At 43.1% G+C, this 26,419-nt stretch overlaps 1 protein-coding gene across 1 annotated transcript in view; it reads right to left on the bottom strand.

Annotated features, from left to right (window-relative positions):
• Positions 1–7,191: 7,191 nt before the first annotated feature.
• anos1a (anosmin 1a) overlaps positions 7,192–26,419 on the bottom strand; it is a gene marked incomplete at both ends in the record, with an annotated part of 49,106 nt that continues 29,878 nt past the window's right edge. The window contains 10 exon segments of the mRNA XM_083632926.1: positions 7,192–7,244; positions 8,492–8,575; positions 8,578–8,632; positions 9,072–9,307; positions 9,981–10,152; positions 13,426–13,514; positions 17,777–17,884; positions 20,587–20,713; positions 23,301–23,506; positions 25,571–25,700. Coding sequence (XP_083489052.1) covers positions 7,192–7,244; positions 8,492–8,575; positions 8,578–8,632; positions 9,072–9,307; positions 9,981–10,152; positions 13,426–13,514; positions 17,777–17,884; positions 20,587–20,713; positions 23,301–23,506; positions 25,571–25,700 — 1,260 coding nt within the window.

Below are 26,419 nucleotides of genomic sequence, written 5' to 3' on the forward strand. Positions count from 1 at the left end.
TCATAGCTTGGTCAATGCCGTTTACAATCTTTACAAGGCTAACCTTAAGTAGCTGGCTATACTGTCTCAGTAACGTTAAAAACAGCAACTTAACATTACCTGTTGATGTCAGCTGACTCCCGCTGACGATCCTTCCAACATTGCATCCCTAAACTCATTCAAGTCTACTTTTACTTAATTAATAATCGATAAGACTTTATCACCCACTAAAAACTCTTGTGACGATTCACTGGCATTTAAACATGGCGGAGTGGGCCTTGGGCAGACAGATCAGGAGACAGACCAAAGTAACAGAGTCCAAGAGCAGAGGATTACCCAATCAGCGAATAGGTCCCGCCTTATGGTCCCGCCCCGTTCGTGTTGATTGACAGATGGCGATGTATTGGTCCAAAAATTAAATACGCAATTAAATAAATAAAAAACGCCATGAAATAAATAAAAAACACAATGAAATAAATAAAAACGGCAATTAAATAAATAAATCTATTTATTTATTTAATTGCCGTTTTTATTTATTTCATTGTGTTTTTCATTTATTTCATGGCGTTTTTATTTATTTCATTGGCGTTTTTATTTATTTAATTATTTATTTATGATTTAATTTTTGGACCAATGTACTTGAAAAGTCATCATGAAATAGATAAAAGTGGTCATGAAAAGTCATCAAGAAATCAATAAAAGAGGCAATGAAAAGTCGCAATGAAATAAATAAAAATGCAATGAAATACAAAACCCAATTAAATAAATAAATGCATTTATTTATTTAATTGTGTTTTTATTTATTTAATTGGGATTTCTATTTATTTCATCGTGTTTTTATTTATTTAATTAGGTTTTTATTTATTTCATTGTGTTTTTGATTTATTTCATTGCATGTTATATTTATATCATTGAGTTATTTATTTATATCATTGTGGTATTTCATATATAATTGTTGGGCCCATACGCTTCCATAGCAGAGAACCTAAAAGCTTTCTTCCCCAATTCAGTTCGGACTTTGGGAACAGAAAATTGTAGAGTGTCCTGAGAACGAAGATTGTAAAGAAATAAAACAATCTGCATGGAAAAGCATGAAAAACACGGGATCGCTTTTATTTTGAAACAAAAGGCAGGTCAGGCAGGAAGTCATCTGACGCCGCGTCCGCGGTAACTTGATTCAGAGAGAGCAGCAGCATGGTGGTGAGTGATGACTGTCTGTCTGCCTGGCGAGATAATTGAAGGTGAGCGAGCTGCGAGACAGTGAGCGAGTGAACGACAGACAGTGAGTGACACTGACAGATTTTTTAGCAACAACCAAGAAAGTAAGTGTCTAGTCTGTCTCTTAAGTAATGTTACCTGTGTGACACGTTGGGATGCTACTGGCTAATCATGCATGATGCCATCAATTGCCAAGCTCCCGAAGTCAGGTATGCAGGTGGCTATATGCATGGTTTCAGTTTCATGACCCAATAAGTAACAAAAAGAGGTGGTGTAAAGTTAAAAACAACATAATATATTTTATTTTATTTTTCAATCGTTCCTATCAGGAATAAATAAATGTCCCTCTGTATGTTTTTTTTTATTATCGATGATGACTTTGTGTGTTGTGTACGGCTTGGGTTGTGTACCTGTGTTTGTAGGTGTCATTTTGATATGAATTTGGCTAAAACAGTTTGTGTTTGTTAGTTACAATTATGTTGACAGGAGAGCTGAGCAGGTGGTGACATGAAAGAGAATATACTGAATAATGACATCACAACAGTATAATCCTAATGTTGATTTAAAATGATATATTACTCTAAATATGGCTAAAAAATGGGGAAAAAAACCCTCAAATCTTTTTTCGGCGGCGCCCTTGCTGGACCTCCCCTATTTCGGAACCCTGGTTACGGCCCTGACTGTGCGTGCTGCCCTACAGTACAAACAGCGGTATAGCCCTCGATGTTACGTAGCTTTGCACTACAATGGCAGTCTCTTCCTGGGAAGATGCTTGTTTTTCAGTGTTTTATCAATAAACATAAAAAAGAGAGCACTCAAATCTACTGATCTGTCACCCAAACAGTAGCCTCGCTGGCCAGCCTCCTCTCCCTTCCGTCTGAGGAGTCTGGCACGGCAGGTCTCCATAGTGGGATTGCGATGGGCAGCGCTTAGAGGCAGGCCCGTATCCAGGGTTTGGAAATTGGGGAGGTCCAGACATGGCAAGGGGAGCCGGATTCGGGCGCCGGCAAAAAAATTTTTGAGGTGCCCCCCCATTTTTTAGCCATATTTAGAGTAATATATAATTTTAAATAAAAAAATATGTATTTTCTTTACCTTTTTTAGCCATATTTAGAGGAATATCTCATTTTTAATTAACATTAGGATACTGTTGTGATGTAATTATTCAGTATTTCTCCTTTTCTCACTCATTCAGAGCAAAGAGGGAGATATATAGCATGATGATAATGCTCTATATCTCCCTAATTGCTCTGAATACACCAGTTAACATGACACAGACTTAACATGATAGAAATATTATCAGCAAACTTAATGACTAGACTAATTATTCTGATCTGAATGGCATATATCAAGAAACATTGACCCCTCTCTTTGCTGTATAGTGGGAGGTGCATTTTTGAGTAGGCTATTAAAATAGCATGTCAAGTTCACATTTCTTTATTGCCAGATTAACCAATTCTTATTGGTTGTTGGTTGGTTCAACACAACATGTGCGTGCATGCGCGCTTCTTCTTCTTCTCTAGCCTACAAGCATGTAACTTCCTTGATTGTTATTGTTGATAATTCTATTTAAATAGGCTACATTTTCATTTCCCGAAACATTCTTAAACAAGAAAGGAACATAGTGCACTGCAAAATATTTTTAATTACATTTGTAAAAAAAAAAATTTTTTATTTTTTTTCCCCTCTGAAATTATTAGGGAGGTCCGGACCTCCCTGATCTCATAGCTAGATACGGGCCTGCTTAGCGGCAGTGCCCTTGGAAAATAGTTTCCAACAATCCAATTTGCCGTTTTCAGCGTGTACCTGCCGTTAGCTTGCTAGCTAGTTAGCGTTGTTGTTTTCACTGAGGGCACTATTTACAGCGACACACAGGGAGGAGGGAGCAGAAGCCGCTCTGATTAACATGCTCGGAGCCAATGACAGAGTTTGTAATAAGCCGGTAGCAGACATCCAGCTGCAGAGCAAGGGAGGGTTCATCCCTGTTGCCTGTTTCTGTGGCGCCAGACTCCTCGGACGGATGGGAGGCTGGCCAGCGAGACTAACCTAACAGTGATTATCAACGCTTTTCATATCAAGGAGCCCACATGTAGTCCATATCAGATCCATGGAACCCATTTGATGAGATTCTGAGCATACTTTTCAGAGATATTTTGATGAATATTATTGTTAGATATGATGGATACTGAAACTATGACCAAAAGAGTCTGTGTTATCTTCTTCTGAAGGTTAACAATTTATCCATTTGTTTTGAATCCCCTGGAACCCTCTCAAGGACCCTTGATGGTCCTCAGACCCCACGTTGAGAAACACTACCCTAAGCCTACATTCACACAGCACGCCGAACGTAAGCAGAACTGAAGCTTGAAGCAGGCACAAGCTGAAAGTACGCCTTGTTGTTCACACAAGACGCCTTCTCTTTTCCTCTCAGCTCCTCTCAGCGCCTACTCTCGCGCCTTGAACCCGCCCACAACTCCCATTGACTCCCATGCCTCACGGCTTCACGGCTTCAGCGTCAAGCTTGGAAATTGGGCGTCAGGCCTGAGTGATCGCTTCGGCGTGGCGTGAGCGTGGCTTCGGCAAGGCGTCAGCGTGGCACGCACGCGGGTGGTGTGAACGGCTTCGTCTGTTAACAAGGACGCCAAAATGAAACTTGTGGGTACAGCGTGTACAGCTTCGGATGAGCGTTGCTTCGCTCCTCCCTCATATGGACATCTGTTGTTTGACTCTTGGACTGGGAAAGAACGAGGCTATCTCCACAGCAACCGCTGTGTTATCAGCCGAGGGAAGCTCCAGACTTACACACACACACACACACACATGGACCCTCCAAGGACTCATAAGCACACGTACATGGACACGTCCCGCACGCACTTGGACTCTACATAATCACGCACCCCTCCACCCTCGCCAACTCCCACCCCCATCCCGCCCACCCGCCTTCACCACCACATTACCACATATCCCTGGGGCTCTCCAAACCTTTTGTTTGCACACCAAGCAAAGAATAATAGAGGTGGTAGTCCAGGGGCCCTATCTTGGTACAGGCGATATCCCCTATTTACGCTTGCGCACCTGTTTGCGTGTGCCTTAGTAAGGCAGGCAAGATAGCAGTCCGCCTTGTGCATTTGTCAAGGTGTTATGCCGAGTTTTGCACCCCGCCCGGCAGCAGCTAAACGCATCCCCACCTCACGGGAGCATATTGTAATGATTTATACAGAAACATAACTGTTTAAAAATGATATAATTGTTTGGGTAGACTGTTTTTAAGTTAAAACAGACCAAAAATGCAATTACTCGCGGGGGAGCATAACTCGTCACAACAACGGGCGCAAACGCAGATTAGAGGCATGCCAAATCATCATTTATGTAGGATACGGCGCAAACGGGACTTGGGCGGTGTTAACCACCAGAATTATTCACAGGTGTGGCCTGGCAATGTCTGGCCGTTAGATCAATCAAACCAGATTCCCGTCTTGCAGTCCCTGTAATACAGTTTGCGTGAGGCATGCTGTAATTCTCCCCATGCGTAATTTGGATAGGTGTAGGCCTATTGACTGTATATATTATCCCTATCTCATAACATAACGACACCATCACATCATATACCTGTTAAAAACATCTGAGTTTTGATGCAATTCGGGTTATTCTGTTGACTGGGGTGGGACAATAGAAACGTGTTTGCAGCGGGTCAACGGTGGAGACAAAAGAAAAAATTGGAGGATTTACAGTGGACTCAATTAAAACTGGACTCGTGCTGAGGACAGAGAGAGATGGAGAGAGCTTGTGACAGATCGGCTGTGATGCCAACGACCCTCCGGGTTATAGCAGGTAGGCCTATAGGTGAATAGCCTATTGCAAGTAGGCTACAATGTACAAGTTTTCTCAATTTATTTACCATAACCCCTCCTTGCAATGTGATAAAAGTTTCTCAGTGAATTATAGTTGATTGCCTCACGGAATAATCTGCTGGTTACCCAATTTTAGAAGCAGAATTTGATAGCCTGGGGTGGCACGTCTGTGCGTGATGACGTGCGCTGCGCAGAGATTATGTTGCGCTCAAGCGCAGCCAGTGTTTTAGCGCTAAGAGGTCCTTTTCAAAGCTCTTAGCGGAAAGTAATTGCGCGCTGCTGACGGTAGGATAATGCCATCTAGCCCCACATTTTAGCGCTGAAACGCCTGCTTTGGCATGTGGCATGCCTATGCCCAGTACAATTATAACAGGCATGCGCTTGTGCCCGCCCCCAATTTGCATTGCGTAAGACGGCGTAAAAAGAGCGCAAACGCTAAATTACCGCTTTGCCAAGATAGGGCCCCTGATCTTTGTTTTCTCACAGCTTTGCTTCTCCCAATACAGTAGGAAGACAGTCATGTTTTACACCATCATTATCAATTCTTCTTCTTCTCTGGTGTTTTATGGCAGTTGGCATCCTTTATGTCACATTACCACCTCCTTCTGCATTTATCCATCCACTGTTTCCCTACATTCTGTAAGACCAGATCGTCCACACACCCTACCCCCCCCCCCCCCCCCCCCTTCCTTCAACATAATAAATTTGCAAAACAGACAAAGGTCACCGCTGGATACTGAACAAAAGATGCTGATGAGAGGAGCAGAGAGAGGAAGATCAAATAATAAGTACGGTAGATTAAAAGTGTGAAAAGTAGGCTATACGCACATATTGACATGGAATTCATCTTTACTTTATAAAGCATCTTTTTACAGGGTCTCTAGGTTTAGAAAAGGCTAAGCACACATACATTATAGAGGGATTAGGGTTACAGTAGACACTCGTTCAGATACATATACCACAACTAATAAATACAGACAAACAGTATATATATACAACATTTACACAATAGAGGCTATAGGGAGCTACATGCTCTTACTGTACCAAACGGGCAAATTAACATTGAAAAACAAGAAATCTTATCAATTTGACAGTTTTTTAAATGTTTTGAAGGGAACCAGGCAATGGCAATATTTGGTATTTTTCAACATGGACCCTCTTTTCCAAACTTTTTGTGTCTAATCTGAACAGCAATTTTTGAAATTGGTCCAGCAACAAACACACCGGAGCAAGCAAAATGCAAAACAAAAGTGCTCAATTTCTCTCGTTTCAATGTTGTCAAACATTTATAACAATCTGAGCCTGCCAGTTGCAAAAACAAGCAGTTGTAGTGGACGCACGGTGCGCTGTGTCCTGTGTGATTAGCTGACCAATTTCAAAACTTGTTGTTGTGATTAGTTACTTTGACACAAAAAGTTCAGAAAAAGGGTCTAGGTTTTTAAAAATACCAAAATGATCATTTAAACTGAGTTGGTAAGGGGTACAGCAGATGTTTTTACATGCTATTCTGATGAACACCCACATATCAGCTTACTTACACAGGGAGTGAAAAGTAAAGTACCATTTTATTTAACTGGGACAATTTATTGCTGCATAGTGTATTGTATATGGCATTTGTCCTCCTAACATGAACATTTTTGATTTTCTATATTATTGTGTTTTAAGGTGCAATGTGCATCAGTTTTAAGCATCAATATGTCAAATCAATAGTGATTCCTTGGTATAATTACCATAGACAAATGAGACCGTGGTTGGTGACGAGTGGTCGCCTCTGTCTCACACCAGTGGTATTTATAACGTTAGCATTTCTCTACAGGCTGTACAGGCTGCTGATCTTCTTGGTGATGGTCTTTTTTGTTACAGGAATTAATTAACTCACTTAACTAATGTCTAAACACCAATAGTAATGATTTATTGATGTTAAATGCTACATGTAGCACCTTCAATAGTCATCGTGTCTTCAAACACTAGCCCGCTGCACCACAGGAAGGACATTGAAATGGTTGTCAGTTGGGAAGGAGAATCCGTCGTCGTCGTCATGAAGCTGTTAGGCTGCACTTTGCATTGTGGATTACTGTAATCTAATCTCCGTTATCCTGAGTTTGGGCAAAACGGTTCATGCAGTCTGATTGGCTCCCTGGGCTCAGTGCCTCTCAATCATTGGCTGTTTATGGTGATGCTTCCTCAGTCTGGTATCTGAATGAGGGGAGATTAGAAATTCATCAAAAAACACAAGCTATCAAGTGATGCATATGATACGATACGATATGATATGATACGATATGATATGATACGATATGATATGATACGATACGATATGATATGATATGATATGATACGGATGATTATGGATTAGCCTCCCGAAAATCTGTGTAAACATCGGCGCGGCCTGGGGTCCTCCAGGCTAGAGTGAGGTGCTCGTCGCAGGCGAATGACGTGCAGCGCACAGGCCTTCTTGAGGCATCCTCTCTGCCCATGGTACGCCATGATGGTACGGCATGGTAGGATTGCCTTTTCACCAGGGAGGGTCTGGTGAGACGAAGGAGGAGCGCGGCCGGGAAAACCACAGGGCCTGAGCCTCCATGCACCGAAGGGTCGTTCAATACTGCGGTGCAGCACTAGCTCTATTGCAGCGGATTGGGCGTGATCAGCCCTTCCGCGGGCAACGTTGCAGACAGAGTAGGAAGGCTGATCCGTGAGCAGCTGCTTCCGGGACGCGGGTCGGGGTCTTAATCGGCCTCGGCTGGGTCTACTGGGCGAGGGTGTATGATGTTGAGAGACCAGAAACACCTTACCAGCTAACATCACTGATGACGCGTCCCAGCGCATGCTGAAGTATGTATTTTGAACGTGATATGATATGATATATGATATGATACGATATGATAGTGGTTAAAGAAAGTGTTCACCACTGTTGACTTTTGGCATTTTTTTGTGTGCAACAAAACTAGTTTGAAATACATTTATTTGGGATTTCCTGTGTAAAATCTAGGCAAAGTACTTTTTCATTATGTGCCGTCTTGCATTATGTGAAAGAACAACATCCGAATAACACAAAAAGCCTGCAAAAGTACTTGGTGTTTATCAGAATACTTTGTAAAATATATCATTTGAAACATTGCTCTAATTGCACCATTCTTGCTAGGAAGTCAGGTCCCTTCAGTACATCTTAATGGGACTTAGGGTGAATGGTATTAAAGACAGTATTTGATTCAATTTCTCAAATAAATAAATTAATCATCCCTCCATCACTGTATAGGGAGCACGTTTCACCCCCCCCCCCCCCTTCCAATTTCTGCATTCAAATGTACTTCTTATAGCCACTGTATGCAATCAAATATCAGCACTAAAGATCAGATACTATTAGTTCACTGTAGATTCCTCAAAGTCCCATTCATCCTGATGCTCTGATATGTGGATCTTCCCACTGAGTATGTCCTTACTGTGCTTCAGGCTGCTTTGGGACCCCGGGCTCTGGAAGGTTCTGCTGGTCGTCGGACCGTCGCCGTCCGCCGTGATCACTTGGACTCCAGCCGGTAGAGGCTGGCCGGGTGCAGGCTCGGCACCACCAGGATATTATGATCCTGAAACAGGCGAAGCAGTGAAATGAGAGGAAGAAGCAGAAGACAAGGATCATGAAATACAGCAGGGAAAGAGAAAGAGAAAGAGACTGCCAGCTAACAAAAAACTACAGTAACAAAACTGCTACCCAAGATTTGCCTACTGGGAAATTGCCCAAATTGGCCAAATATGAAATATTGCTTGCTATTGCAACAAAAAAAAAGAGAGGAAAAAAGAGAAGGAACAAGAAAAATTGCATTACTGTAAAATGAAAGTCCCAAATGCTCCCAAATCAATTGTGGATCTCTGAAATAACAGTTGTATACTCTTGGAGAGATTAATCTATTGGTTAAGACATAAAAGTTGTTTATGTTCTTTTTTTACAAACGCTTTATCGATGACATTACCTCAAATCGGTTTAGCATGGACTACTAGAGTTTGTTTGGTATTCGTTCAACTCACCGGGGACAGGATCTGGGACTGGGAGATGAGGCTGTGGGGCAGTTTGTTGTTGTCCTCTTTGTTGTGCCGCTTGGTGGATGGGACCTCCGCCCAGGTCACCTGGTAGCCGGTGAGCTGGCGATCGGGCTGCGCCGCGGACACGTCCCAGCTGAACACGGCCGTCACATTGCTGCCCCGGACCTCGAAGGAGGCCGTTAGGTTCTCCGCCCTGGCAAGGACCTTCTGAGGAGCCATGGCTGGAGGAACGGGCAAAGAAAAGGAGTAAGAACAGAGAGAACCGGGTCGTATGCAAGCAACGAGTCACGGACATATTTAATCAAAATGCATGGATGAAAGTATGAACAAATATGAGTTACAAAAAACTGAGATTATGACAAAAAAAAGAATGAAATGTATGATATACCAAAATATACCAAATATAACCATAAAAATACACAAATACAACTGAGAGTATGGGATAATGTTAGCAGGATGCCTACAGAAGGCCATATATACATACATACATACATACATACATACATACATACATACATACATACATACATACTGTACATACATACATACATACATACATACATACATACATACTGTATATATAAAGTAACTGGTAACACTTTACAATAAGTGTTCATTATGCATTTACTAACACGAATCAAGTATCAACAGACATGAACAAAGATGACTTCATAACTGCATAAACATAAACAACTGCATTAAGTAATATTGTTATACATCTTTGTCAATGCCAATGTCTTGTCTAAATTGAAACCATTACTCTTCACCCTATAGGTTAGGGTGAGGGTTAGGGTTAGTTAGTGGTAGGGTTAGAGTTAAGGGTTCGTGAATGCTTATCAAGCATTAACTATTGCTACATCATGCATTGAAAATGTATGGTTGTAGGTGTCTCACCCACTTCCCCAGAACAGCTGATGTGTTTGAGGCTCTTGGCCTGGACGGTGGCACAGGACGGCGTGAAGAAGCTGCTGCTCTGTGCCAGAGGGCGCCCCCTCCTGCCGACGGGCTGCAGCACCACTTTATACTTACAGGAGAAGAGCAGGCCCTGCAGGCTGGCGAAGCTCTCCTGGGACCAAACGGCCACAAAGACAATCACTGCACGCCCTCCTTTCCACCTGCCGTAAATATCCGTCTCATATCTGGATTGTGTCGGGGAGGTGGGGGGCGGGGATTCAAGAAAGGGGGCAGGCCGGGCTAGGGAAAAGGGGTCATGGCTAAGGATAGGAAGTTGGTAGAGGGGTGGGATTCAAGGGGTGGCTAGGGGGATGTGGGTGGGGGGACAGGGGCGGGGCTACGGAAACAAGAGGCGTGTTCGGAATGGTTCACTCGTTCACTCACTCACTATTCTCCATGTAGTGTTTATCATAGTGAACTATTTGGGGAACGATCAAACGAGATTCGCACACTACCTCACTCTTCTTCTCCTTCGGCAAACACGACAGCATTGCATTGTGGTATACGGGAGAAATTGTAGGGTACATTCCCTGTTCACTAGAAATTGCAGTGCATTGTGGGTATTTTATAGTGGACTATAGTGAATCAAATGAACAGTTGAGAATTTGGACACTAGTACAAAATGGCCAACACACTATACAGTCCACTATTTCTGTAATAGGGACGGGTTTCGAACAGGGCTAAGGTGTCCATCTGTAGCACAATGTCCATTTGTAGCATGAGAGGATAGACCAATCAGGAGTAGCCTTTGCATATCGAGAGGGGGGTGGGGGAGAAGGGGCCGACCTGCGTAACCTGCACCGCTTACTTCAACACCTGGGTGTGATTGTTTTTTTTTATTATTATCTTATTGTACTTGTTTGTTAATGATGCCAAATGCATCTCTGTCCACCTCTGGTTTGGATGATTGGATCTTTAGTGCATCTACCCTACTTGTCACTTGATTTATGACCTCAGTAATCTAAGTCTCAATCGCTAGTTTCAAGTCTTCTTCAATACAGCATGATGTTCAGTTAGAAAATTATGGCAATATTTCCAGTAAATTAGACGATAGGAAAGACTATGTTTTGGGCCGTGATTGACAGGTCGCCTTTCTAGCATGTCACGGTAGCTCTGTCCATAATTTATATGGTCTATAGTGCATTTTCACCTGGATTTGATTTTTTTTTCTGTGTGTGAAAACAAACTGATCACCCAGCACTAAGGTTGGGTAGTGTAGGATTTGACAGATTCCAGTCCTTATCAATCCGATTCTTTGGCGATTCCTACTCTATCATTTTCAGGGGTAAATTACTTCATACAGCTATATTGGAGTTGAAACTTTCTTTCTTTTTTTTGCACAAGACAGACATTGCTGTGTCGAGTTACTTTTGCCTCAGGAGCCAGGACGAGATTGGAACGATGCAGTGCTAGATACCCAGCCTTGTCTAGCATGCGGGCTAATGCCAAGAGTCAATGGCATTGAATGAGTATACAGCCGTTACCATAGAGACCGTATAATATCTATCAGCAACATCAGCAGGGATGGACGAGCAGATTAAGGAGACAGAGCTACGCATTTGTAAGCAGGCATTCAAGACCAGTGTTGGGGGTAACTCATTACAAAAGTAACATATTACATGTAATATATTACTTTTAGCAGTAACTCAGTAATATAACTTATTACTTATAGGATTTCAGTAATATTATACCAGTTACTTTGTCAAGTAACTCAAGTTACAAATTGAGTTACTTTTTTTTTTTTAATCAAAGCACTTATTTAAAAAAAGACAATCATTCCCTAATCAAACTGTGTGTTTTTATGCAAATTACCACTATAGATGACAATAACAAAGGAAAAGAATAACATTTAGAATTTTGGATTGCTGCTGCTGTTGTGTTGGTAAAAGTAATCCAAAAAAGTAGTGTAATAAGTAACGAGTTACTCTACACAGACAGTAATATTGTAAAGTAACTTATTACTTTCAAATGAAAGTAACTAGTCATATGTAGTATATTACATTTTGAAAGTAACTTGCCCAACACTGTTCAAGACGCTATCAAACCAGCTCTCAAACACCACCAAGCTATCTTCAACACCAATGATTCCGAGACGTTGGAAAACCACCAAGATACAGGTTTTCGTCAACAAACACCTGCGCTACATCCTAAAGCTATGGGTGGCCCATCAAAATCACAAACGAGGAACTGTGGAGGAATACCAACCAGGAAGACATGTAGCTACCACAATCAAAAGAAGAACGTGGAAATGGATAGGTCACGCCCTTAGGAAGGACACAGATAACATCACAAGACAAGAACAACAATCTACAGGGAAAGAGGAGACAGGGTAGAAACACCTGGAGATGTTGCACACTTCATGACTTGGAGAACACGAGTAAAGCCCGGGCGCAGAAGAGAGTGAAATAGTGAGCTCTGGTGGACCCCCTATGCCCCTAAATGGGGTAAAGAGTTTAAGTAAAGTAAGTCAAGTAGCTATAATAATATTAATATAATAATAATCACCATCTTGTTTATTTGGAGCCAGAAGTTGGGTGAATTTGGACGAGAAGAGCGTCTGTGATTGGCCACCTGCACAATCAGCGGGCAGGTGACTTGTCACTCATGCCCCAAAACATAATATGCTTTATCATCTATTCTACTCTAAACGGGACCATAATTTACAAAATGAACATCATGCTGTACTGAAGAAGACTTGAAACTAGCGATTGAGGCCATCAACTCATTAAGGTGCGTTCACAACGACCTATTAAAGTTTTTCGCTGGCATCGAGTTTACATACAAAGTCAATGCAAACGAGCGATTGAGCGTATATTCGCCCGGGAGAAAAATCGCTGGGCGACCGACCGACAGAGACGGAGGGATAGGGCGAAAGTTCGCTTGTCGCCCGAGATTAAATATCCCAACTCGAGCGAAATTTCGCTGGCAACAGTCGGTTGCTGCTCAACGCTGATTGGGTGCCCTAACCCTGGAGTATTTATTCATTCTTGCATCTGGGGGAAACGCAGTTGTGTTGTTTGCGGTTTCATCCTGTCTAACGTTAGAGCTGTGTGCTGCTGGTTTGCGGAGCTCCGCCTTGCACTGCCTTCCTGGAGTATGTCCTGTGCATTATGCTCCCCGACCGACCTCGGAATTGTGCCTCCGTGCGACAGGGAGAAAAATAAATATCTCGGTGTGAACAAAGCTTTAGGAAAGTGTTTACTGAGGCCATTAGTCAAGTGAGAAGTCGGGGTCATTTTCCCATTGACCTCCATACTATGTGACAATCCTTTTGGAGGTACAGTAGTGAAGTTGCCCCCTGCAGGCCATTTCGAAAGAATGCAGTTTTAAGCTTCCATATTGGCTTCACAAACAGAGCTATAGGAGCTACCCCCTTGGTTGTTACCTGTGTGATGATCTTCTCCACGGGTCTGGTGTGGTTGTGTGCACAGTACTCCGGTCCCCACTGGACTCTGTATCGTTCAACCAAAGGGTCTGAAATGACAGGAGGTTTATAAGGTCTTGGATTTTCAATAATGAAGACTACTTAGCAGCTAACGCCCAGTTCAGGTCATATCACAGTGCACGCCCCCTTTCTTTGAGGTTTTTTAACCCATTCATTGTTAGGCTCGCCCGCTTTTCATTGATGCTGTCTCCTCATCCATTCACAGTTTACCACACATGTGGCAATAACCAATCAGCCCAAGATATTCCTTTCCAGCTGATCCCAATCACCAAATCAGCGTAGTATATCAAGAGTCCGTGTTTTACTCTGTTTGCTATGTGCTGCGTATGTGTCATTCTCAGTTGCTGATCATCATCGCTGAAGCAGTTGTTTTCACCCCACCTCCTCCCCTGACCACCACCACCATCGTCATGACTACTGAAGAATTCCCTATGGGGGATTTCCTATCCTATTCTTCACTGACGACGCCCTCTCATCATCTCAGGAGAGCGTCATCATATCATGGAGTCATCATACGCCAAAATGAATTTGTTGCATCATTAAAGCTTGTTAAACTTTCTACTAGTCTCTCAAAGTACACTTGCCCTCCTGCAGCAGCAGTTACTCAACGATAAAGGGATTTACTTGACTTGACAACCTATCAGTTGACACTAATACGAGTCAAGCATGTGTATACACATGTTGTCTCTGAGGCTGAATGGGCTGGAAACAGCGCCTTGATCTCTCTCATTTTTTAAGCTCTTTGATTATACAGACCCGGTTCCCTGAGCTCAGTGTTGTTTTCCATCAACACTCACATATCATACAGTTACACAGTGGGATCTGCCCAGTACGAGCACAATCTTCTGCTGGTGACCACTGGAGTGGTTGAGGAAGGGGTTTGTCCATACAGTTCAGGGAACATGCCAGCCAGATGCCTGCTTAAAGGGATAGTTCGGATTATTTGACGCGGGGTTGTATAAAGCACATATCAGTAGATGGTGTATTACAGATGTTACTCACAAACGTGCTGCTGCGGACTAATACAGTGCATCAATACTTTGATTAAATCAGCCATTCTCAACTTGCAAAACATTTTGTGTTTGTTTGTTTGTGTGGGGTTGTAGCTACTTATGGATCGTCAGTGTACTACCTGCAGTAGATGCTGGTCAGCACGCTCCTGGGGCCAGTTGCACCAAGTGGTCTTACGACTGGTCTTAAGCTAAGTTGGTCGTAACTTTACGACCTAACAGCTACGCCGGTTGCACCAAGAGGGCTTAAGCCTTCTTTTCACTACGCCCAGGCGTAACTCTTACGCCTGGTCAGGAGGAGGCGTAGGGTCGGGGTGCCTGCCTGTAACAGAGATCTCCGTGTCTATCAGCGGAGACCTGCTGTAATTGAGTCCTTACGTCCTCATCGTCGTAAAGTCGCCTTTGAAGCATGAAGTTACATTATAACGAACTAGTTGTGTGGCTTAGCCTTCCAAAATGTTGAGGGTCGTTTTTTAGAATTTAATACATAGAATTGGGAACGTTACATTAAATTTCATTCAGACTGCCTGACACTAATCGCCGCCGCCATTTTCCCCCGGGGCTTCTACAGGAGGAGGGGGGTGGGAGGAGGGAGGGTGTAGTGACGCACATACAGTAGTGGGTGACGGCGCGAGGCACATTTTTGGCCCAATCAGGGGGCATTCCCCGGCAATTCGCATTGCTACGACCAGCGTAGTTAAGACCAGATGTAAGCCCTATTGGTGCAACAGGCGTAAATCCACTCTAAAGACTGGTCTTAACTAAGACCGACGTAGGAGTTACGACCAGGCATAGTTAAGACCACTTGGTGCAACCGGCCCCTGGAGCAGGAGGGAACAGGAGCTACTATCAATGTGACGGACAGCAGAGCCAGGGTGAACCAAGGTAAATAACGCTAGATCGTTAATTTTCTGTCGTTGTCTCTATGATGTAATAACGATATGCGCCGCTGCGTGTCAGAAAATAAGCTATTTACAGGACGTAAATAGATGCATTTCACATGCCCCGTTTTCCTCGTTTTCAGGTCGCAGTTCAAAACAAATGATCGTTCAGTGCATGGGAATCAAATCGGACTCATCAGGGTGACTTAAAAATAATATTTAAAGGTGGAAATGAGGTCCATGTTGTATTTTTTGTTTAATTCTCCTTGAAATGATTACAGTCAATGCACAGTGTGCAACCGAGCAAGATGACATGTTGTGGCATACTGTACCTCAGTGAAGAGCCAGAATAAAAAGCACAGAATCGTTTACCCAGGCATTTCATGTTCATACATGTGCGGGCAGTTTACAAATATACATCACAGTGTCATCTTCATTTCATCTTCTTTGTGTTGTGGCGTCGTAATTACAGATGATTGGGCTTTGAAACGCACGATAAGCTTTAGGTTGTTTATATAACTGACAAGGAGGTAGTTTACATGTCAGGGGGAGAGGGATTTCCTGCCTCATTGATGTTGTCACTCCCACAAAACACCTACTGTCAGTGCTGAAGTACATGAAAGCCACGCATACTTGAGTAAAAGTACATATATCGAAAATGACTTTGGTAGAAGTTAAAGTCACCTATTAGAATAGGTTACTTGAGTAAAAGTCTTAAAGTATCTGATATTTATTGTACTTACAGTAAATATCAAAAGTAATTTTCTGATATTAAATATACTTGCATATTGAAAGTAAAAGTACAAGTAAATGATGTTAATAAAGTTTGTGGTTGTAGTTTCATGAGGCATGCGATTCTCCCAGAAGTCACAATAGGTCATTTTATACAGTGAGGTCAAGTTTCGGAAAATGGTTTCTCTATAATGAAATGGCTCCTATGGCGACTAACCTCATCACACACATCACTCATCACACCTCATTCACAAGAGTCTCAGCTTTCCAGTCATAGCCAAATTATGCAATTCCAAGACTGTTTATATGGACCCCAGTATGCAAAAATATTCAAATGGAATAGGGGAAAATAACACATTTACAATGCATGCAAAAAAACAACATGCTTTTTGCCAGAAACTGCTTGAGATTAGCATAAAGTGGGCATGTACGTAAAGGGGAGACTCGTGGGTACCCATAGAACACATTCTCATTCCGATATCTTGAGGTGAGAGGTCAAGGGACCCCTTTGAAAATTGGCCATGCCAGTTTTTCCTTTGCCAAAATCTTTCCTAAATTTGTAGCGCGATTTAGCCCCCTTCCCGACAAGCTATGACATGGTTGGTACCAATAGATGCCTTAGGTCTTTTAGTTTCATATGATACCAGGATTGTCGATCGTTAAAAGTGAGCTTCCTACAGCCTCTGAAAGACAGTAATATTGGCCAACATCCGCAATTTTTGCTGTTACAAAGTATGTGTGTGGGTGTGGGCGTGGGCGTGTGGGGGGGGATCTGAGTTTTGAGATGAGGGGGCGACATGCCCCCCTGTCCCTATGGAAATTTCACCCTTGAATAAAAAAGTAACAAAATACATGCCTGGGCTTGAGTAGGAAAATCTTCTTCTTCATCTTGAGTTTTATAGCGATTGACAAACAACATTATGGTGCATTACCACCACCAACTGGAATGTAGGGTGGATCGTGATTAACCTACAGTAACTTGCAAGCTAGGAGCACTGATTCACCAAACCTGCTTGCTTGCAGGCTACCAAATTTCTTCAGATTTTATTCTGCAGTAACGAGTAACAAAGTTGCTTCGGGGAAACGTAGTGGAGTAAAAATAAACATTTTATTTAGGAAATAGTGGAGTTGAAGTTAAAGTGATAATACGGAAGATTTCCGTTTTGTTCTCTTGGGTGACACCTATTGGCGATGAGTGGTAATTGCAGGTGAGATCCAAATAGTGTTATTATGTGACATTACTCAGTTTGTTCAGCCATAGTAACCACCCATAATGCTAGCAGAGACCGGAAAAAAGTAGCTTGTTATCCTACTTCACACAAGAGTTGTCAGGAACCTACAGTAACCTACAGAGTGAATCTATTGTGTTAGCTCCGCCCACTCTATGAGTCACCACAGACACCAAGTTCATAAATGCTGCAATACTCTGAAAATGCAAAGGATTCCATCAATGGGCCATAGGCTCAATCACCATTGTGTTAACTCACTATCAGATAGATAGTGAGTTAACAGACATTTATTTAGATAAAAATCTTGCGTATTATCACTTTAAAGTTGACAGAAATATAAATACTCAAGTAAAGTACAAATACTCCCCCCAAAATACTTAAGCAGCCTACTGTAACAAAGTTTTTACATATCACACCACTGCCTACTGTACACACATACCTGTGCTGCTCTGCCAATAAACACGAACATGGAGCAGCCCGTCCTGGTAAAATGGCGTGCCGACGTCCAGTATGTCTGCTGGAGGCTTTACTGGCGTGGCACTGGTGGCTTTAAAACAAGATCAGATCAAACTTTAGAGGTGGCATATTATTCCGCTCTCATGTTGTTTTCAACATCTACTGCTGTAGCTCAGGATAAGAACAATGTTCTTCATGATGTTTTGCAAACAGAGTGGAGCCTTTCCTATTCAAATGCTACAAACTGGCCTGACTGGAAGAATTTGAGTAAGTCTTTACTGAGGGAGCCAATCAGGAGCAAGTCCAGTTGTAATGTTTCCTGGAACTAGTCTGAAAATTCCCAGATAAATGGATGGATTTTGGAAAATGCAATAACTTTAAATTTAACCAGTCAAATGAAATCATATTTTAACAGATCCCCATGGGGGGATTTGGTCATTGTAGCAGCATTGCACCAGTAATAGAATATATGCAATGTATAAAAAAAAAGAAAAAAAAAAAGAGGAAGAATGGACCAACTGAAGGCTGTTAAACATAATGAAACTGACATTTACAACACCAGGACAAGTAGAAGAGAATGAAACAAATAAGTTCCAGGATGCCGGTAAAGAGGGCAAAATAATGTATGCAAAATATGTCTACAAAAGGCAATAGGTATAGAAAGTTTAAAAACGATTCACCTTCTCGGCCACTGTTATACAACTCCTATAAACTACTCATACATCTTATTGTTCAAAAGCAGTTTCCATCACTTTGTAATGATGCATTCATTGAAACCACATTTACTTTTTTGCAATTTGTTTAAAAGCATCCATTTATTTTTCATATTGTCAGGCTATTGTCAGGCTGTCATTGTCGAGAGGTTTTTAAAGGATTACCGTGACATTTTGAATCATAGTTGGGGATTTTTATTCTCAGTTCACACTGTGGGAAATGTGTGAGCTTGGAACTAATCTATCTGGGTGGAATTAATCTATCTGGGTGGAGTGCAACTCTGACATTCATCATCAAAGATTTGACATACCAGCTGGAAAAACTGTTACAGTGTAGCGTACTTTCTGTCTTTCAAAATACTTCCCATATCCCCAGAGGATAAACACACACACACACACACACACACACACATGCATGCACGCACACTCACACACACGCACACACACACACACACCCCTCACGCATAACATTTAAACATTGTGAATGTGGATAATTTTATTTTGATCTGTGGACATAAGATGGCTTGCTAGCATAAGTCTGCTAGCTTACTGCGCTGTGTGGTGACGTCTGCTAGCTTACTGCGCTGTGTGGCGATCTCTGCTAGCTTACTGCGCTGTGTGGCGATTTCTGCTAGCTTACTGCGCTGTGTGGTGATGTCTGCTAGCTTACTGCGCTGTGTGATGATGTTTGCTAGCTTACTGCACTGTGTGGTGATGTCTGCTAGCTTACTGTGCTGTGTGGTGATGTCTGCTAGCTTACTGCGCTGTGTGGTGATGTCTGCTAGCTTACTGCACTGTGTGGTGATGTCTGCTAGCTTACTGCGCTGTGTGGTGATGTCTGCTAGCTTACTGCACTGTGTGGTGATGTCTGCTAGCTTACTGCACTGTGTGGTGATGTTTGCTAGCTTACTGCACTGTGTGGTGATGTCTGCTAGCTTACTGTGCTGTGTGGTGATGTCTGCTAGCTTACTGTGCTGTGTGGTGATGTCTGCTAGCTTACTGCGCTGTGTGATGATGTTTGCTAGCTTACTGCACTGTGTGGTGATGTCTGCTAGCTTACTGCACTGTGTGGTGATGTCTGCTAGCTTACTGCGCTGTGTGGTGATGTCTGCTAGCTTACTGCACTGTGTGGTGATGTCTGCTAGCTTACTGCGCTGTGTGATGATGTTTGCTAGCTTACTGCGCTGTGTGGTGATGTCTGCTAGCTTACTGCACTGTGTGGTGATGTCTGCTAGCTTACTGCGCTGTGTGGTGATGTCTGCTAGCTTACTGCACTGTGTGGTGATGTCTGCTAGCTTACTGCACTGTGTGGTGATGTTTGCTAGCTTACTGCACTGTGTGGTGATGTCTGCTAGCTTACTGCACTGTGTGGTGATGTCTGCTAGCTTACTGCGCTGTGTGGTGATGTCTGCTAGCTTACTGTGCTGTGTGGTGATGTCTGCTAGCTTACTGCGCTGTGTGGTGATGTCTGCTAGCTTACTGCACTGTGTGGTGATGTCTGCTAGCTTACTGCGCTGTGTGGTGATTTCTGCTAGCTTACTGCACTGTGTGGTGATGTCTGCTAGCTTACTGCACTGTGTGGTGATTTCTGCTAGCTTACTGCACTGTGTGGTGATTTCTGCTAGCTTACTGTGCTGTGTGGTGATTTCTGCTAGCTTACGGCACTGTGTGGTGATTTCTGCTAGCTTACTGCGCTGTGTGGTGATGTCTGCTAGCTTACTGTGCTGTGTGGTGATGTCTGCTAGCTTACTGCGCTGTGTGGTGATGTCTGCTAGCTTACTGCACTGTGTGGTGATGTCTGCTAGCTTACTGCGCTGTGTGGTGATTTCTGCTAGCTTACTGCACTGTGTGGTGATGTCTGCTAGCTTACTGCACTGTGTGGTGATTTCTGCTAGCTTACTGCACTGTGTGGTGATTTCTGCTAGCTTACTGTGCTGTGTGGTGATTTCTGCTAGCTTACGGCACTGTGTGGTGATTTCTGCTAGCTTACTGCACTGTGTGGTGATTTCTGCTAGCTTACTGCACTGTGTGGTGATGTGTGCTAGCTTACTGCGCTGTGTGGTGATGTGTGCTAGCTTACTGCGCTGTGTGGTGAAGTGAAGGACAGCTCGGGGACCCTTCAGCTGAGTTTGGCCCCAGTAGGAAACAGCCTGGACCTCCACACTGTAGCTCCTATTAGACCGCATACTGTCCAGCAGAACTTCACTCTGCACACACGCACACGCACACACACACACACGCACGCACACACACACACACACACACACACACACACACACACACACACACACACACACACACACACACACACACACACACACACACAGAGGAACCAACACAAGTGAACATGTGAAGTAGGAATAGGCTACAGCATTTAGCAGGCATTTATTCAGTAAAACTGGTAAAAACCAACTAAAGCAACATAAAATTATTGACATCAAAGTGAGGTGAGAGTCATTTCCCAGTGGTGTCAGACCCATTCAAGCTGGGGAGTTGGGGGTGGGGGGGTGTTGGCTCACATGCCCCAGCCATGTCGTAGGAGGAGGTCGATGCAGGAGGTAGGTTATTTTAGGAGATTAGAGAGATAGAGATTTAAATGAAAGATTTGCCTTTTCTTTGAAAAAGCTATCACCATGTTGGCAGGTTCCTTTAATCTGTGGCTTTATAATCTCTATGATTCTCTACATTAGTAGGTGTATTGTGGATATCGTCTTTTGATTTGAGCCTCTTAACACTTTTGGGTGAAGCAGACAAGATTGAGCTGTTATTCATGAAAAGTGGCATCAGTGTAACAGTGAGTGTCATTTTCAAAAACCATAACAGCGCAAATAATCGACACGAAAATCTCTAAATAAATACAGCATTTACCCTAATATAAAGTGGGAGATTACTGAGCTACACAAACTGATTTAGTGACATTTTAAAATGACACCACCCCCCCCCCCCCCCAGTCTTTGAATATGTCAAATTGCATAAAGTTGTGTCATTATTTTCTTTTCTGTTCTTTTTATATTTCCCCTTCTTTTTTTGAGGGGGGAGGGGGTAGGATCCCCATGCCCCCCACTCTGATTTGAGCCCCCCCCCACCCAACCCCTCCACCCCCCACCCCCCAGAATCTTGTCTTGCATGACACCCCTGACGTTTCCGTTTCTCACCTGTCATTTGACCGTTCAAAGGCATCACATTGCCCCAGGTGGCGGCATCAGAACCTCGCTGACAGCTTCATTGTCTGCTGTTTGCAGCTTAATGGTTTGTGGCTTTTCCACTGGAGAAGCCCCAAAAACAACAGCCAGTCAGGAAACGGTATAAGCCCACATGTCAGGGTAGCAAAAGGCTATGGGCCTTGTGCCTCGCAGTTGTACGTGTGTCTCTGCGCCAGCAAGTCAAGTTTTCAGTTTAAATCCATGTCTGTCCAGACTCAATATATAGTGAATACTTTGAAGGAATTGAATAAAAGGTACTGTTTTTGTTGTTTTTGCTGTTGTTGTTTTCCCAAAATCGAAGTTATCACTATATTGACATGATTCTTGTGAATAATTTCCATTGAGAAACATGCTGTCTTCACTCAGAGACTATTTTGAGGAGTAGCCTACAGAGGACTGGTAGAGAGCTTTGTCACACGGTGGAAAGACAATCACCTGAAGCTCAATATCAGCTAAACCAATGAGCTTGTGGTGGACTACCAGAGGAACAGGAGGCCACGCCCCCTGTCCTGGCTGTCATCCAGGGAGAGGAAGTGAAGAGGGTGGACTCATATACACGTATCTTGGGTTTCAAATCGATATAATTAAAGGATTTAGGTGCCTGGAAAAGTGACAGCACTTGCACCATTTCTTTGTAGAAGGACCCAAGATCATTTTCTCAGCTACAGTGATGAGCAGAGCATTATGATGTCAGAGTGAAGTGGACCGCGCTGATCTCTTTTAGCCCAAGAGCATGGTTTTGGGATCTTTCATTTTAAAAGTTTATAAACTTTATATTACCCAAATGGGATAAATTACAAATGTAATTTTAAACATTTCCTTTGAATGTTGTAATGTTCTTGTCAGTACTGTAAGGAAGGGGGGGGGGGGGGGGGACTCTATAGAGACACTGCGGAGCGCGTCATCGTTCAGAACCCCCCCCAAATCCTGGCGTTCTCCTATGTTGCATGCATGGTCACGTGTTGCACACACACATACAGTAGGAAGATGAACACTCCAACTTACTTCCTTGACAACTAGATCGAGATTTTTCTTCTCGTCATTTCTCAATGGGTTCCTTGTTTTGCTTTAAACTTAACTTTAGATTTGTTCTCTGCGCAGCCCACCACACAACAGCTATGTTTATTTCAAGGAAAATGATGCTGGTGTGTGGAAGTGAATGGAGAGCTTTCCCCCGTGATGGGCGTGGCCTATTCCACGCAGTGTCTCTATAGTCCTTAAAAAGATTGAACTATTTGACTATTTAATTTAAATAATAATAATAATAATTTAAATTTTGCAGGCTAATTGGTCTGTGGGCCTCGTGAATTGTATGTCTGGTCAGTCTCATCCTGCAATCCTGATGAAAGCAATTCAAGATGAAACCTGTTAGTTTCAATGTTAAAGCTTTGTCTATTTTTCTCCATCAGCTGAACTGACCTTATGGCCATTTTGAACACTGGGGTGGGGAAGGTCTACGCAGAAGATTGGCATGCTTGTAGGTAGGCTATAAAAGTAGAGTTAACTTCGACGCATAAGTGAGCATTTTTATATCCGTTACAACAGGAACAAGACTCCCCAGACGTTTGCAGAGCGGGTTGGCTGTCCTTACCTCTCTGACCGTCTTCCTCCTCTTGGTGGAGGCTGACGCCGAGGGCTCTGCGGCGGGCGTCCAGCTCCAGGAAACCTTGTAGTGGTGGACGGGAACATCCAGGCCGGCCGGCACGCTCCACTGGAGCCTGGCAGACACCGCCCGACCTGGGCCCGAGCTCATGCTGGCCACCCTCAGCTCGCTGGGAGCTGGGGGACTGGAGGGGTCTGTGGGAGGGGGGGGGGGGTGTTGGAAATATTCAGTCACTGACAGAAAGTACCATTATAACCTTATATAGTGAGGCTGCTTTCAGCTCATAGGGGAATAACCGTCGGAGCAACAAATCTAAAGTGTTCACACCTCTGAACTGGTTTGGAGACGTTTGGCGGTGACTTTTATCCAATGTGCCTTACAAAAGAAAAAGTGCAAACTTTTTCCCCAACACGACTCAAACTGCAGCAAAACAACACAATAGTGAGTCGGTTCCCAATGACTAACAAAACTCCAGCCAGAAGATGATACATTCTGTATGTAGGCTGTAAAACTAGAGTGACATGAGTGAAACAATGTGTGCAGGTGATATGCCTCTCTTCAGTTTATTTGAAAACGTGTCAGTTATGGTTAAATGCCGGTTATGTTGAGGCGACTAAAGCAACTTGGTTAAGGTTAGGCAACTAAAACAGCTTGGTTAAGGTTAGGCAACTAAAACAACTTGGTTCAGGTTAAGCAACTAAAACAACTTGGTTAAGGTTAGGCAACTAAAACAACTTGGTTCAGGTTAAGCAACTAAAACAACTTGGTTAAGGTTAGGCAACTAAGATAACTTGGTTAAGGCTAGGCAACTAAGACAACTTGGTTAAGGTTAGGCAACTAAGACAACTTGGTTAAGGTTAGGCAACTAAAGCAACTTGGTTAAGGTTAGGCAACTAAAACAACTTGGTTAAGGTTACGCAACTAAAGCAACTTGGTTAAGGTTAGGCAACTAAGACAACTTGGTTAAGGTTAGGCAACTAAAACAACTTGGTTAAGGTTAGGCAACTAAAACAACTTGGTTAAGGTGCAACTAAAACAACGTGGTTACGTTTAGGCAATGAAAACAACTTGGTCAAGGTTAGGCAACTAAAGCAACTTGGTTAAGGTTAGGCAACTAAGACAACTTGGTTAAGGTTAGGCAACTAAAACAACTTGGTTAAGGTTAGGCAACTAAAACAACTTGGTTAAGGTTAGGCAACTAAAACAACTTGGTTAAGGTTAGACAACTAAGACAACTTGGTTAAGGTTAGGCAACTAAGACAACTTGGTTAAGGTTAGAAAACTAAAGCAACTTGGTTAAGTTTAGGCAACTAAGACATCTTGGTTAAGGTTAGGCAACTAAAGCAACGTGGTTAAGGTTAGGCAACTAAAACAACTTGGTTAAGCTTAGGCAACTAAAACAACTTGGTTAAGGTTAGGCAACTAAAGCAACTTGGTTAAGTTTAGGGCTATGGTTAAAAACAGAATAAAAAAACAAAACTGCATCTCTCGTGACGAGGAAGTTGAAAGACGTGTCAGCGAGCTATTTCAATATCAGACTCATTTACGCTAAAGACCACCAGAGGTCGCCGCTACTTCCTGGTTACAGGTCACATTCGTAAACATCAGTCTTTTATTGAAAATCGACCAATGTTGTCGTTTTTCCTTGTGAGGACGGGCTGCTGGCCTCAGTGTGAAACAAATACATAGAATGACCTTTTAGCTCTAGATGACATATGTGTGTGAATAATACTGCTTTTATTATTCCCATCATCACAGTAAAGACTTCCCTCTAGGATAGTGTATGCCAGAATGACAGAGATGAGCGCATTATTTCCCCATAATAATAATACTTATTATTATTGTTATGGAGGGGGAGGCACACTTGGTTTTTTTTCATAGCATGGAATGAAATAACAAATGTCCATCACAGCTACAACGGGGAGAGCCGATGGCCAACAGCCAGTGCAATTAATTCAGATTCTACTTCATCAGAGTAAACACAATAATTACTCGGGATGACACCGCCAATCTCACTCACTCCCATTCTGTCACTCGCGACAGACATAGACGCGCACGCGCGCACACACGCACACACACGCACACACACACACACACGCACACACACACACACACACACACACACACACACACACACACATATACACATACATACACACACACACACACACACACACACACACACACACACACATACATACAGTACACGCATGCACACACACACACACACACACACACACACAGGCATGCTGTCTGACCTCTGCTGGAGTGGATGTGTCGGCTGGGTGTGGTGAAACCTCTGGTCCCGTGGGTGTTGACCGCCGCCACTCTGAACTGGTACCAGCGGCCCGGTCGGGTGTCGGCCAGTCTGGCTCCCTGCTCCGTGGTCTATAGGATGAGTTAGGATGGGTGGTGGGTTCAATTAATAAGAAACGCAGCAAGACGCATGCCACGAGTATCTGATGTTTCAAAAAACATCAATAGTAAGTCTAAAGAGGATGAATTGTTGTTACGGAAGTCCACAGGTAGGTGGCGCTGTATTTGGATCCAGATTCAGATAACACTTTGCACAGCGAAAACTGTGCGACTGTGTAATGTCAACGATTCTCAAGCTTAAGCTTGAGGATAAATAGCCCCATTTACAACTTGAACCACAATATTCTTCGAGGTTATCCAATGGATCTGGAAATGGTTTTATGAGCTGAATTGGGGTGGAGAACTTTCTCAACCCACAGAAGTCCAAGTAATCCTTCAGTTAAAGAAAATATGTATTTATTTTTACAAGACATGAAAACAACTACATTTAAAGTTGATGTGTATGGAGACCTATCAACGTATTCAACATTCATCTACATTTTAGGCCTCAGATTTGATGTGTGACACATTTTATTCCATTCTATTCACCTTATGTTCAGACCTTACAGTGGGCCAAATTCTTCCGGGTCCTTTTAACACTTCCGGCGGTCACGGCGCAAAATAAGAGAGTTGTTTTTGGAGCGGACAGTGCAGGGTATAAAATAAAGAATGTAGCCTACTACTTTGAGCCGGTACACAGCAAGCAAGCGAGTATCCACTGTTAGCCAGGTCAGATAACGTTATCGTCGACA

The sequence above is a fragment of the Poromitra crassiceps genome, assembly GCF_964638095.1.
Source record: "Poromitra crassiceps genome assembly, chromosome: 3".
NCBI lineage: Eukaryota > Metazoa > Chordata > Actinopteri > Beryciformes > Melamphaidae > Poromitra > Poromitra crassiceps.